The 15682-nt window shown below is 38.3% G+C and overlaps 1 protein-coding gene across 7 annotated transcripts in view; it reads right to left on the bottom strand.

The window, feature by feature from the left end:
- ubap2l (ubiquitin associated protein 2-like) overlaps positions 1–15682 on the bottom strand; it is a 38333-nt gene that overhangs the window by 12506 nt on the left and 10145 nt on the right. For 4 of the 7 annotated variants that reach the window (XM_061742293.1, XM_061742292.1, XM_061742291.1 and 1 more), the window contains 17 exons: positions 14305–14349; positions 12662–12768; positions 11571–11630; positions 11421–11473; positions 10076–10161; positions 9558–9738; positions 9237–9435; positions 8328–8665; positions 8010–8182; positions 6551–6671; positions 6432–6471; positions 6134–6329; positions 3740–3806; positions 2159–2483; positions 1195–1283; positions 683–736; positions 493–574 (listed from right to left, as the gene is read on the bottom strand). In XM_061742293.1, coding sequence (XP_061598277.1) covers positions 493–574; positions 683–736; positions 1195–1283; positions 2159–2483; positions 3740–3806; positions 6134–6329; positions 6432–6471; positions 6551–6671; positions 8010–8182; positions 8328–8665; positions 9237–9435; positions 9558–9738; positions 10076–10161; positions 11421–11473; positions 11571–11630; positions 12662–12768; positions 14305–14349 — 2216 coding nt within the window. The remainder of the gene's footprint in view (positions 1–492; positions 575–682; positions 737–1194; positions 1284–2158; positions 2484–3739; positions 3807–6133; positions 6330–6431; positions 6472–6550; positions 6672–8009; positions 8183–8327; positions 8666–9236; positions 9436–9557; positions 9739–10075; positions 10162–11420; positions 11474–11570; positions 11631–12661; positions 12769–14304; positions 14350–15682) is intronic. The other 3 variants (XM_061742294.1, XM_061742296.1, XM_061742297.1) reach the window with 2 other exon arrangements.

Genomic DNA, 15682 nt, shown 5'->3' with positions numbered 1-15682 from the left:
TTTTTTTCAGCAGAAGTTGGAATATGGTAGCGTTTACACTGGACTTTACAGGATTTTAGGACCTGTGTTTTTCCATGCATGGATATAAACTATGAATATTTTGAGAATTTTGTAATTATAGAAATCAGTTACAACTTACATTATTCTTATATGTATACATTTTGTATTTATACAGTGGTATGGAAAGTATTCAGACCCCATTTAAATTGTTCACTGTTTCATTGCAGCCAGTTGCTAAAATCAAAAGTTAATTTTATTTCTCAATGTACACTCAGCACCCCCATCTTGCCAACAGGCGAGATTTTATATATATATATATATATATATATATATATATATATATATATATATATGCGGTGATCCAGTGGCCTTAACATTTTTTTCCCCACTTCCCACTGGCTTCTTCAACAAGGTATTTCAAAATGCTAATAAAATCCTTTTTTTTTTTCTTCTCCTTTTTAAAATCGACTTAGTTATCAAAAGTAAACCTACCAGAGTAAGGGTTACTGGTCAGACTTCCCTCTCTTCCAGTCAATGCTGTTGTGGGAGTTGCAAAGGGGATACTATAGTAATCCTGGAAATAAAAATAAAATGAACTATAATACAAGTGACAAAAAAAAATTTGGTGTGCAGTTGTGCTTTTGTTGCTGGGGTTAAATGGTTTTTGGTAAACGACACTCACCAGTGGTATTCTTGTCTGCAGGACCTGTAAGTCGTCGTAGCCGTACACCTGAGGCTGCAAGAAAATATGTCAGAAAATATTTTTTCCCCAAAAGTAAGATCTCTTAATACTGATCACCTTTCTGAAAATTATAAATGTAACCAATTACCTACATACAAAATATTTTTTAAACTTTCACATTGTCCACAATTGGAGAAGATTACTGTGCTTTCTCCGTCACTGGTAACGCAAAAATATAACATGTTCCAGGGCAGTGGATATAGATATTTGTTCAAAAAATTTAAATAAAATTCATTAACAGAATATCTTTTTTATGCAGTAGATTACAGGTCCACAACTCTCTTTTTTTGCTTATCTGAGAATATAAAAGTGACTTAAAACATTTAAAAAAACTTTTCTTTCACCCAAACCTTTAACTTCAGCCAAGGTCATACAATTTAAGAAAACTAAGGAGTCAGACTTCACACGTACCCCAGACCCAGATCAGATATGGAAACCTGACAGAAACCTACCGGGTAGGCGTGCAGTAGTCCAGGGGCCATGATGTACGGGTTGGGCAGTAGAGGGGGCACTCCAGGTGGCAGGTTCGGAGGTGCTTTCCCTGTAAGCAAAACCATAACACCAAGCTCTAATAGGCATAAGATTCCATTGTGTGACATGAGAGCAACTTTCAACAACTGCAGATGTTTTTTTCCCTCCACTTATGTTTCATTCTTTACCTGGTGTATGCTGTTAATAAAACGCAGCTGAAGCAGAAGCTAAAAATTCTAATGTTAAATGCATGCACAGTGTCTCATCCATTTTTTTTAGAGCCTTGAAAAAAATCCTCCTTTCATGACAGCGCAAAAAAAGTGCAAAAAAAGCTTTCGCAATCAATAAGGGCTAACTAAACTTAAAACAGTCAGATACAGGACTGTCTCAGAAAATTAGAATATTGTGATAAAGTTCTTTATTTTCTGTAATGCAATTAAAAAAAAAAAATGTCATCCATTCTGGATTCATTACAAATCAACTGAAATATTGCAAGCCTTTTATTATTTTAATATTGCTGATTATGGCTTACAGTTTAAGATTAAGATTCCCAGAATATTCTAATTTTTTGAGATAGGATATTGGAGTTTTCCTAAGCTGTAAACCATGATCAGCAATATTAAAATAATAAAAGGTTTGCAATATTTCAGTTGATTTGTAATGAATCCAGAATGTATGACATTTTTGCATTACAGAAAATAAAGGACTTTATCACAATATTCTAATTTTCTGAGACAGTCCTGTAGATTGGATTTGGAAGTTTTTACTATTAACCAACTTGGTATACTTAGGTATATATTTTATGACACACACTGAAATACTTCTCTGCTTTTAACCCATCACTAGTTAGACTAGGACCAGTCTCAAACATGAGGTATGTTCAAATAAGTGAAAGCCACTTATTGTGTCCAGTCACAATAAGTGACTGGACAAGTGCCTTCTAACCTGAGGATGCTGCAGAGCTGCGTGTGGAAGAAGAACTTGCTGAAGAAGGAATGGTTGAAGATATTGTAGAGACTGAAACAGTGGAAGGGGCTGCTGCTGGAGGGCCCATGGAGGCAGCGTTAAGGCCCATGGCCAGACTGTTAACGGGGCCTAGACCAGACGGGGCCGAAACTGTGGCAGGGCCCACCGATGAGGCCTGAGGAGTACCTAGTGACACCTGTGCAGCCGCCGCAGAGGAGGAGGAGGGGACCGATGAAGATGGCACAGCCGACACAGACGAAGGGAAAGAGGAGTGCAGGTTCGAGTCACCATCTACGCCGGGATGCTGTTGATATGGAGGGAAAAAAATGCGCTTAAAGTCGATGACATTACGTTTCCCATAAAGTAGGGGTGTAACGATACACTAATCTCACGATACGGTACGATCCACGATATTGAGGTCACGATAACGATACGATATTATAGCAGTATTTTTTTAACAACCTTGAATGAGGAACATATGACTGGAAAAAATTGTCTTTTATTTGAAAGACACAAAATACAAAACAATACTGCACGTTTGCCCTATTGTTACAGTTTGTAATGCTTTATAACTGTTTAATTTTTAAAGAGAAAGCCAGGCCAACCATTTTCCACAAACTGAACTAAAAGTAAATGTCAGGTTTGCATTATGCATCTTCAGTTTCATACAAGTACCAGTATTTTGCTACAAACTGAATAGTTTCTCTCATGTATGATTTGACTTTTTTCTTTTCCAGAAATTTAACAACTAAAATTAAATAAATAAATAAAAGTAAATAAATACATACAATTTTACATCATAAAACAGATTGATTCATGCTCACCTTATAAGTGTAAGAGGAGATTTATTTTTGTTAAGAAGGTTATTTTGGTAATTCCGGGTTCATTATTTTATAAATATATTCTTTATATTGTGATGTAAATCAGGGACTATAATGACACTAGTCAGTTTATCTGTAGTGATTAGTCTGTTTTAGATTGGGCGGAGTGATACGCCACAGTACGGCACTAGGTGCTGTGTTGATGTTCTAAAATCCTACACTGTTGAGGGACATTAAAGTACACTGGAACTCAGCAGAAGTTGTCCCCGTGTTTATCCTACTCACCACCCCAAAAAGGTTTAATTTAATAAGGTAAGGCTTAACTCTACACCAGCCTTACATAAGTAAAAGTTCAGAGCTCAAAACCCTGCAAGAGTCCAGTGATCGGGACCAAAACGGTACTAGTTTCTTCTGAGCGGAGGAAGATTTTGGTCCCCGGGTCAAGGCGCGGTCGTCAAGCGTGGTCGGATGCGCGTTACTAGTCAACACAATAGATTAATATTAATAACGCAATATCGCGATACACTTTGTCACCTCCACGACACGTTTCGTTTTTGTATCGCGAAATTTCATGGCACAATATATTGTTACACCCCTACCATAAAGTTAAAGGACATCTAATGGGTTCATCTAACAGGAAATGCAGCTTTGATAATACTAACAGAAGGGAGGAGAAACACTCATAAGACACTTGTACTTTCAATCTATGTTAAAACAAACCAATAAGAGTATAGCTTACCATCAGACTCGAGTTCGATGTTCGGACTGAAGATGGAGCAAGGCTGTTCTGTTGTGATGTATGAGAGCTGTGAAAATAAAGTTGATGACATTCATCACCACATTTTTTCACCTTGATTAGTATATACTTCCAAATAAAAAGCTATAAAGTGAGACACAAGCTGCAGCCCCTAACTGAAATTCTTAGGAAAGGACACACCTTAAAAATCAACATGCAACTCAGTTACATTTCTATCACAGATGCACCGATCAATTGGCAACCGATCGTGATCGACCGATAGTGACCCTATCCGTTTTAATCAGAGTTCTCAAAATAGTTCAAAGCAGGCCGATCAGGTGACGTTTACAACTGCCGGCGCGTACGTTCCCACATCTCAGACTCGGGTCTCCTAAGGGGGCGTGGCCGTCTCTACAAAGAATCAACACTGAAAATAGCGTCGCCGGCATGGAAGTCTGTCCTAAAGGGACAACAAATTTGCAGTTTGCAAAGTGTTTGCAAAGGAGATACCCCGAGGAGGAATGCTACAAAAGAATTTCCAACACAACGAAGCTTAACTGTTTGGATCCACGGCACGCGCTGCCTAGTCGTAAATATTTCACTGATGAATGCCCGCCGGAGCCATACGAGACTATATGCAGTCACATCCACACGACAAGATCGTGTCAGTCGGCTTCACGTGTGACATTTGTAGTTCTAGTGAGTACCATGTGGATGCCGTGTCTAACTGCACAGTTTATAAATGAAAAACGTTTCAGAAGAGAGTTGTGCTTCACTCAAGAGTTTCCCGGGTCACACACGGCGGATGCTATCGCTAAAGCTTTCATAATTCATTTTTTATTTTAAGATTTAATCTTTTTTTTTTTTCCACAGGAAAACTAAGGTTTATAGTTAACAACTTGTAACAACTCTAAGAGAGTGAAATGTCTACTGTTGTCTGTGCACTAAACATGTTGTCTTGTAGACACATTTATTACCACAAGAAAGCTTAAGCTAGTAAACTACACGTCTTTGTAAGCGAGTGCAAGTCGTCTCTAGAGTGTGAAATATTGCACATTGCACTCAGCCTGCAATAAAACAGCAGTAAATTCATGACACTTTCTCATCCCCTAATAATACAATGTCAGTGTTGTGCACATGAGACAACAATATTGACAAAATTATGGATGTCACACTGTGATCGGTGATCGGCAATATCGGGATTGGCAGATACTGCTTTTGGGGATCGACCCTCAAAATCCTGATCGGTGCAATCATAATACTGACACCAACAAATCAACATAGTGTTCATAATATCCACTCATCCCTGTAAATGGCACTATTTAGAGGACATTTACTAAGTCCCCTCTAATAAGTTGTCATTTCAAATTGTTAAACGTTTTCTATCTACACCAATCTGGAGAATTGGTGTAGAACAGAACAAAAATCCATTGACTCCAGACTCCATTTCAGTTTGTAAACAAAAACAGTTGTGGTCCAACATGAATGGACAAAAAGTTAAACATCTGAAGACCAACCAATCAATTCAGTAATCTTTCTTGAAAAGTTTCTTTATGCATATAGATAGATTCCTGAAATCAAGTCCACATCTGTATGTGGTTTTTTAGCCTTGCTGAATAGCTAGGAATTTTCCTGTTTTTCCACATCTCTTTCGCTCTTCCTTTCATCATGTAATACCGTATGCTCTCTTGTTGAATCATACAGCTCAGACAAATATGTACAGGACTGTCTCAGAAAATTTGAATATTGGGATTTTCTGTAATGCAATTACAAAAACGTCATACATTCTGGATTCATTACAAATCAACTGAAATATTGCAAGCCTTTTATCATTTTAATATTGCTGATCATGGCTTACAGCTTAAGAAAACTCAAATATCCTATCTCAAAAAATTAGAATATTCTGGGAATCTTAATCTTAAACTGTAAACCATAATCAGCAATATTAAAATAATAAAAGGCTTGCAATATTTCAGTTGATTTGTAATGAATCCAGAATGTATGAAAATTTGTTTTTATTTATTGCATTACAGAAAATAAAGAACTTTATCAAAATATTCTAATTTTCTGAGACAGTCCTGTATAATGGAGGAATTGTGGAAATTGATGTTAAACATGTGGAGTCTGCATGGGCGGAGAATGCATTGACAGCATAAAACTGCTGCGATGTCAGGAACGCGCCATTAAGGGACGTTTACATGCAGCTCTCACGCAAAACATACACGGATGTCATTTTTGTTGGACTGGTCACTTGTTGGTTGGACTACCTTCCTTACAGCATGTGCGAAACACAATTTGACCATGTAGTTATACCCAACACCTAACAGGGTTAAAAGATGGTCTTAAAATGTGACTATTTGTTTGTAGTGTGAAGCCCTGAGTAGTGTAGCATCTCACTTGTGCTGTGGAGGAGGGATGGTGCTTGGCGGCAGGTCTTCGTTGTGCCCAAGAACAGTAAGAGATGTTTGGTTGGTTGCAGTCAACAAGGAGGACGGGCCGGAGCCGCTGTCTGCCAACGCGCCCATACTGGAGATGGATGCTGGCGGGACTGAATCAGAAGCTGGCTTGATGGACACCACAGACCCTGCTGCAACTGGGGCGAGAAATAAGTGGAATTTGATGTTAAGAGAATAATGAGTAAAGTAGAGCAAAAAATATTTCAATAATATTTTTAGGAAAGAGCTCGGACCGTTACCTTCTCCAGGTTGGGTTGATTGCATTGAATTGAAGCCATTCTGAAAAGAATTTAAAAAAGCGAAGGTGAGCTTAAAGGCTTTTAGAGAATTGAAAGGCAGAGGAAAGAGTTGGCCTTACTTTGGTCTGAATATCCTTCTGAGGAGAAGAGGACACTGAAGGAGGGTAACGCCTCGTCTTAGACGCTCTCTGATCATACATGTCCATCTGGCTGGAGTTGGAGAGAGCTGGAGTCGGGTCACTGTAGATTGTAAGAAAAGAACCAAATACGACCAAAGTTAGTGGTTCAGACTGGTTAGAATTAACATTTAAGTAACTTTTGAATGTTGCCATTTACTAAAATCAATTCTAGTTGGTCCTTGGTGCTGTATCGAGAACAAAGAAACAAAAAAAAGTCATGCTTGATATCTGGTCATGATTAGAAAAATGACAAACATTGTAAAACAAGTAGACCTCATTGAATCAACTCATCCAAAAAAGAGGCTGATAATGTGAGGCGTTAATGACGAAGATGCAGATATAGTTTTTATACAAAAACCTTTTCAATCTTTTATTTAGTAGAAACATTAGTTTAGCAAAGCACCCACACTCCAGCAAACAAACTATGCATTATGATTATCACATTTATCGTTTGTTAGATGTACACCAGATGGCACCATGTACCATATGTTGGTCTTGCATGAACAGATCATAAAAGCGTTTAGGTTTAACTAAAAGACATGGTTATTATTCCTTCTTTCTTTCTCAAAACATTAACAATACTTACATAAACATCACACATCCTTATAAGCAGTACTGGAGTTGAGGGGGGATAAGGGGGGATGGCGTCCCCCCCTGAAATAAAAACGGTCCAAATCATCCCCCCTGTAAAACTGCCGTCCCCCCTTTCCATCCCTTATGTCATTTCATCAATGAATGTGGTTTTACTGCTATTTCAACATTTAGAGTCATCACCAGAAAAATAACTTATTTGACAATTTTCACCTGTTCAAGTAAATTTTCACTTGAAATAAGTAGAAAGATCTGCCAGTGGGATTTATCTTATTACAAGCAAACAAATCTTGTTCCACTGGCAGATCTTTCTACTTATTTCAAGTGAAAATCTACTTGAAACAGGTGAAAATTGTTGTTTTTCCAGTGATGAGTCTTGTTTTAAGTGTAATGAGATTTATTTTACTAAAATGAGACATTCTAACTAGAAATAAGACAAATATTCTTGTTAAGATTGTGAGTTTTTGCAGTGATCCATGTTACTTATCCTGTGAAGGACAGAGTCATATTGATAAGTTCAAAAAACAGTTTTTTTATTGTTGTGTTTTGATGTATTTGATGTAAGCCCAGTGGATATTTAAAGCTTACAGACGGCTGCATTTAACTGCTGCTATGTCATTCCTGCAGTATTTCTGCAGGTGTTTTGGTCACTGCTATTATTTGTAATATTTTATATTATTTGTAATCAGCACAAATGATCTGTCCCCATATGATCAAATCCACCATCCCCCCTGATTTTCTTTTACAACTCGAGTACTGCTTATAAGTTGGCAGTGCTTTATCGATATATGTTGTGGTATTAACCAACCTGCTTGGGCTCGTGTAGAGACTGTTCTGGACCTGGTTGCCCGGTGTTGTCGTGGCCGGGGTCGACTCGTACTCCTGTAGAACGGGCTCTGAACCAAACTGCAGCGCTCCAAACTGAAGATTGAGGCCAGAGATGTCTGTCGATCCAGGCATCTCAACTGCCATAGCTGGAATCTGAGAACAGACAGTCACTGGTATTGGATCTTGAAATTTGGGTACAAGGATCAAAAGGTTTAACTGAACATATTGTTTTTTTCAAGTATTAAACAGCCTTTTTTAACAGGCTTTTCATCCAGCAGTACAATAATGTCAATGGTACCTTCGTTGTAATGGATGCCCTCTTCTTCTGCTGTTTGAGTTTGTGTTGCTGCAATGGAAGTGGACTTGAACCCTGGGCATCGGAGGAACTTGGGGAGACTTGCTGACCAAGAGAAGGAACTCCTGCCATTTTTGCAAGGGAGGACGCAGGTGACGGCCCCACATGGGGGGAGGATGTTGTTTGTTGCGTCAAGGAAGAAGAGGAGACAGGGGAGGATGTAGGCAGCCCTTTATCCTGCAGGAAAACGTCCAACATGGACGAGGTGGAAGTGGCAGCCTGGTAGGGCTGCCGCTTTGTAAAGGGCGTATGGATCCCAGACTCTGGCTGACTCTTCATATCTGTACAATGATGAGGGTAAAAGACTTAGCAAAGCGTGTAGTGCAGATGGTTTTCACAAGTATATAGAAAGATCTCCATTATCATTAGTCTTTTTTTTTTTTTAAATCTGCAACAAACATTGTGCTCTCAGCTAGTAAAACTGTAAGATTTCTGACTAGCAAACCAAACGTAACTTCTTCTCTGAACAGGAACAGCAGAGATGCCAACAAGAAAACCCTTAAGAATTTCACAGCTGTTTAGGGAAGTGCATATTTGTGGCTTGTTCCACCCGTTCACTTTGCATCAGTCCATTACTTTGTCACTACATTTTCTTAACCTAATAATGTCTGTGTTAGAACAGACTATCTTACAGCAAGAGCAATTAATGTAGTAAAAAAAGCCACCATAGTGTTTGCTGTGACCGATGGTTCACTTGCAGGTAAGACGCTTAATACTCAAATATTTCACACAACCCCACTTACAAAGAGCTCCTTTCACAACAACTGAAGAAAAGTTTTTTTCTTGATTTTACTTTCATGAAAAAAAAAAAAAAGAAGTGTTTTAATGTGATTCCTATTTGTGTCACCATACCATATTGTCCAAGTGACGCAGCACTGGTGTCCCAGGTTGGAGGAGCCGTGTTGGTAGGGCCGGTCTGGGAGTGCTGGGCCGCCAGCTGGGCCAGTGCCTGTGCTGTCTTATACTGCTCCAGGAACTGGGAGCCAGTAGTCCCCGTGCTTGCTCCTTTACTGTCTCCAACATCACCAAATCCCTTGCCTAGCATGCCACCCTGTAGTGTTGATAAAAACAAAACAAAACACAGTCAACACATTTCTCGTGTGGTAAGAAAGTTGTAAATTAGGAACTATACTTTTGGAAGCTGGAGTGTGTGTATGAAACTCGGGATCTCACCATGCTGTGCGGGGCGTAGGGAGTGCTGGAGGGAGTCTGGGATAGTGGGACCCCTTGCTTAGAGTTGCTAAAAACCAGTGACTGGGACAGAGAAGGAGGCTGGGTGCCCTCCATGGGGGGGTTTTCTGTCTCTGAAGAAGAAGAAGGTGGAGTCTTTCCCAATAGCACTGCAAGGTCAATCCTATTGAAAGGGAGAAATATACATTAGATTTTTTTAATTAATTTAAAAAAAAAAGAGAAAAAAAAAACAATTCTGATTTTTAAAATTACATTCAGCTTTTTTCTTAAATCAATGTAAAAAAAGAAAAAAGTTTCTCCATTATGTGAAAAAAAAGAAAAAAAAAGGTTTCAAATGGTGTATTCTTTAAGTGCTATAGAAAGGTGCTTGACCTAGCAACAACTTGAAACTTAGAAGTCAAACTCACACAAAATAAACGTAAATAAATAAATGTTTTGATCAATTTAGAATCCAAGTATTTGCTTGAGAGGAAGATGTCGTTACTGCAGATATAACCCACCTCTGTCCTTTGGTGATTGTAACGCTCTCTTGAGGCAGAGGCATTGATGCAACACTGGAGGCCGTGAATATCTTGGTCTCTGACAGCTGCAGAGGAGGAATAGTAAAGGGTAGAAAATATTTGAATTGGAACAAAATACTTAAATATCACCCCATCCTCCCCAAGTAACACCACATCTTCTCAATTGTTTTTTATTATTCTTTAGAAACACTCAAAAAAATATACAGTTAATAAAAAGCCATATCGCCCAGCCCTATTTTTAATATCTCGATATTTTTAGGCCATGTCACGATACACATCTCAATATTTTGCCTTAGCCTTGAATTAACACTTTGATTCATACAATCACACCAGTATGATGATTCTATATGTCTACATTTAAACATTCTTGTTCATACTGCATTAATATATGCTCATTTTAACTAACTTTCATGCAAAAAGGGGGAATAAGTCAAATTGACCAAAACTGTATTTATTAAACAGTTAATAAGCAGTGAGTGGCACAAACATAAAAAGTGTCATTTCAAAACAGAAAGTGCACGTTGCATCTCTGACTCCCCGTCTGAAGAACATCTGCTAAGAACATGTTCTGGTCCAGGTTTTACCAGGTTTTACCAGGATGAGCTGCTCTGAGCAGGAGGGCCTTTAGAGCACCTTTATATTCAGACTAATTGTAGGTGTAGGGACTGCAATGTTTCATCCTCTCCTCCTTTAATTTGCATCACTTTCATTTACTTTTAGAAATATGAAGTCATATAGTCTTGTTTGACTTTGTTTTGATGATAGTGATTGATTTCATGTGGCCACATTTAAGCAACACTAGGTGACGTTTCTCAGCTCTGGAAGAGAAAGGCTCGCGGACGCGTGTCGCACTGAGCGGATAGTTGGAGCTGCATCAGCGCGGCGTACAAGTAGAAAACATCCCCTCCCGTCTTTACTAAACCGTCCCAGTTTGCTTTGAAAAGAGTCGCGCGGATGAGCTCACGGTGCAAACAGGCCGCGTTTGGGAAAGTTTAGATGGAACTGACCGGCGGTCCTGGACAGCAGCGTTGACACCAGCAGCTGGTTGTTTGGCTTATAACGATGCACGCACGACAGCATGTGACTGACGTATGTAACTGGGTGCGTTTGTTTTATGTCTCCGAGAAGGAGAGACGAGAGAGTGAGAAAACCTGTAATTTAATGCCCGCGGCTAAAAGCAAATGCTTGACAATGTATACTCGAATATTCACGATATAGTCATTTTGTACATCGCAAAGAGTAGAAGCCGAGATACATCGAACATACTCGATATATCGCCCAGTCCTAGTTAAAAAAAAAAACCTAAAAAGCCTGCAACACTCACATCCTCATTCCAGTCCTCAGTGCCCCACTCTTCTTGGGCAGACCTCCAGGCACCTGCGGATCAGTGAGACAGTTCAATACCATGTCGGGGAGACAGAACTTCAAATAGAATAAGAAATGCATAAAATAAGTAAAGTGAAGATGGTTTTACCAGGAGCAGAGTCAAACTTGGGTGGGTAATTTGTTCCCTCTCCTCCAGAGTATTCCAATCCTGAAGCAAAGAGTCCAGGTTTATGTTGCATATTAGATCAATAATAGAAAATGGTAGTATTCTTTAGTCAGTCTGTTACATAAACACCTGTACATAAAGATCTGAGAGGACTGCATTAACTCTGGGATTCATACATTTGTAATAAGAGTGTGCTTCTATCCCAGACAGTAGAAACTGAACACAAGTACTCATTTTTACTGCTGAAGCTCTGTTATGAACATTACTCGAGTTGTAAAAAAGAAATCAGGGGGATGGTGGATTTTATCATATGGGGACAGATAATTTGTGCTGATTACAAATATAATATAATATATTACAAATAATAGCAGTGACCAAAACACCTGCAGAAATATTGCAGGAATGACATAGCAGCAGTTAAATGCAGCCTTCTGTAAGCTTTAAATATCCACTGGGCTTACATCAAATACATCAAAACACAACAATAAAAAACACTTTTCTGAACTTATCAATATGACTCTGTCCTTCACAGGATAAGTAAAATGGATCACTGCAAAAACTCAAAATCTTAACAAGAATATTTGTCTTATTTCTAGTTAAAATTTTAGTAAAGAAATCCCATTACACTTAAAACAAGACTCATCACTGGAAAAAACAACAATTTTCACCTGTTTCAAGTAGATTTTCACTTAAAATAAGTAGAAAAATCTGCCAGTGGAACAAGATTTTTTTGCTTGAAATAAGAAGATAAATCCCACTGGCAGATTTTCCTACTTATTTCAAGTGAAAATTTACTGGTGAAAATTGTCAAATAAGTTATTTTTCTGCTGATGACTAAATGTTGAAATAGCAGTAATACCACATTCATTGATGAAATGACATAAGGGATGGAAACCCCTTTGGCAGTTTTACAGGGGGGATGATTTTGATTTTTATTTCAGGGGGGATGCCACCCCCCCTCAACTCCAGTACTGTGGTACAGTGGTTGTGAACATAAAAATCATTTGGCTGGTAAATTTATAATATTATCATCACTATATTGGAGTCCATGAGTTCTTAATGAATCAACTTACTTGGTCCCTCCTCCAACTCAATGCTTCCTGTGTTGTTCCAGGTGCTGCCTCCTCCATAGTTCTCGTCTGTCTGGGCAGGCTCTGCATAGTCAGCAGGGTTGAATGTTCTGGGAAAGACAGTGGTAAGAGTTGAGGTCTGTGCATGGAGTGACAACCCCAAACTGCAGAAAGGCAGCTCTAGCAGTGATATTAGGCACAGCTGGGTTATCAGGAATTAATTAAATATGTTCACATTGGAAAAATTATTTTCTAAAAATGGATGTTGAAAACTAGTCCCAGCTATTCCAGAACTGGTGCCACTTTAGCACCAGTCAATTAAGAAAAAAAGAACTGAAAAGCTCCAGGTCAACTGACACCATTAACGGTGTTCAACTTGGATTTATTCCAGTAGTCTGCTCATGACGACAGGGGTATTGCCACCAAATGCAATCTAAATGCAGCAAATACAGTATGTTGCATGCCAGAAAATAACCAGATGAGATGCTTACAACATTGCACGACTCTGGAGACCGTTTTATATTTATGTTTTAAAATGATCGCACAGACTTTGTGAGTCAGGTACCAATCTTTGCTTCAGACACTGGCCATCATCCAGTCATAAATGTGATAAAAAAGAAGTTTCACAGACCTGTCACTACATTTATGGATAAAGCTGTGCTCAAGGTCAAGGTGTGCTCCTTTTAATATATATATATATTTTTTAATTAATTGCTAGAGCTAAAATTCCCATATCTGAATGTAGTGCAACAGCAGTTTTGACGACCACAAATAACAGATCATTTTCACTGCTCTCTTTATTGCTCCATTTGACTGTGTACTACAGAATTACCGTTATATGTGGTCTTTTAGAACAATATTGTTTTAATCTACAATGAGAGATGACAAAGTGAACATTGTGAGACTTTTTTTTTTGGAATAGTGGCAGCTGCTGACATATTTGCATCGGCTTATACAAACAAACAAGTGCAAAGTAAAAGGAAGCCAGAGTTGGCAGAGCCGAGGCAATGCAAGTTTAGTATTCCTCTCAATAGTGCTAAAATCCTTAAAGAACCCTTTCATAATAATATGAACATTTTTTTACTTAAGTGTAAAAAAAACAAAACAGAACTCCAAATCAGGTTTATGGGATTTAAATATTACGAGTATTGTTGACTTTTCTACTTGCACATTGTACCACAAGTAAATTGCACTTCATAGGAACAATGGAGGGGAGGTGGTAAAAAAAGAGAAAGAATGAGAAATGAGAAATATTTCCCTAACTAAGAGTTTGTACAGTCAAAAATGAGCAGTAGGAAGTCAGCATCTAAATACAGAACTTGTTTTTACTCGTACTCCGTGTCTTTTGACACATGTATGAATGCTGAGCAAATTACAGCTGATGCTACCTAGCAACGTGATGGAGTGCAAAAAGTCAAGCCAAGCCAAGCCAAGAAGCTGTCATTAACTGTCTAAGAGGCTTCCTGTACAAATCAAGATGCACTTGTGACTTACACTAACATATTCAATATCAATTTTCAGTAAGGTCTATCTATTTATAGAAAGGAGTCAATTTATTTTTTGCATCAGATCATCCTGCTTTATGCCACTCTCAAATCCTCCTTCACAAAGCAGTAAGAAGAGGCACACAGAGGCGTTGCACTCACCTCTCATCTCCTGCAATATCATATCTGGACCCCTTATCAATCTGGCTTTAGAGGAAAAATAATGGTAACAATTACAAGAGGAACAACAAAGTAAATGTTGAAGATCAAAATTTCCTTTTTCACACCACAACCTAAGACAGCATAAGCAAAATGTCTCAAAGCTGCTAGTGCCAATACTCTAATCATCACTATCTCTAATCATCACTATGCACTGTTACCTCACTTTGCAATACAAAGCAAGCCAATGTGTTTTTTATTCGTGGTGGGTCAAATTGTAGACATGAACTTCTTGTATAAACATTTTGCAAACATTGAAGTTATTCTAGAGTAAAAGTGTGGTAATGGTCCTCATATAAACATTTCAAATACGCTTAAAATGACACAGATATGCAATGTAAAAAGGTATTAAGGCCTAACAAAATGCCATTTGTCAATACATCAGTCATCAATCCATAACCCAGCACCACTCAACTGATCTCAAATCTTCACCTTACATCATCATCTTAAGACAGCTGTTTTATTCTCACCATTTCTTTTCCCCTCTTAAGATCATTATGATACCTACAAAGTCGGTCAATTGTATTCATATGGTTTCTAGATGGGCTAATGTGAAGATGTCTTAAAAGAATATACTGGACTCAAATGAACCTTAGATTTATTTCTAAGTGGTTAAAAAAAGAATTTCAGATATACTACTGTCAATAGATACAAAAAAGGGAGGACTGTTCACAGTCGATGCCTCCAGAGAAGTGTCAAAACTGATCCAGGACTAAGGAAGCAGTAGCCATAAATTCTCCTCCTCATTTTGCATCTATAAGTATATCCAAGAGTCTGTGTCAATTGGTATGGAGTAAAGATGGCATGATGTTGAAGCCATGTCCAGTAAATACAGTCTCACACATGTTAAAATTATCATCTGCAGGGAGCCTATCACTTTAGTGGAATGACATTTGAGTCTCATTGGAGCCTTATGATTGAAATCTTTACTGTGATGTTGGCTACTGCCTTCTGGAATAATGTTAATGGCACTACGTTGTAAAAGTATATTATAAAAACTGCCTCAATTCATGTTGTTTTGGCCCCTGGTGAAGGTTTACACTCATCTAGTAAGACCTACAGCTAATTTAACTCTAGAATATTTCTTTTATGAACAACTTTGACTGCCAGCTGTTAATTTCCTTCAAACTTTACAAGAGAATTAAAGCACAAAGGCGAATAAAAGTCACCTCTAAGCGACGGCCTTTCAAGCACAATGAGCCACCTAATGCGGTGGTGTTTGATAGCATGAAAACGTCTCAGTATGCAGACCACTACACTGGTTATTGTGAAGTAAAGAACTGAACCAAAGGTTGGAGTTAAACAGTGGATGGATGGATGA

This window comes from Cololabis saira, chromosome 15, assembly GCF_033807715.1.
Source record: "Cololabis saira isolate AMF1-May2022 chromosome 15, fColSai1.1, whole genome shotgun sequence".
Classification (NCBI taxonomy): Eukaryota; Metazoa; Chordata; class Actinopteri; order Beloniformes; family Belonidae; genus Cololabis; species Cololabis saira.
This window is presented reverse-complemented; position numbering and strand designations above follow the sequence as displayed.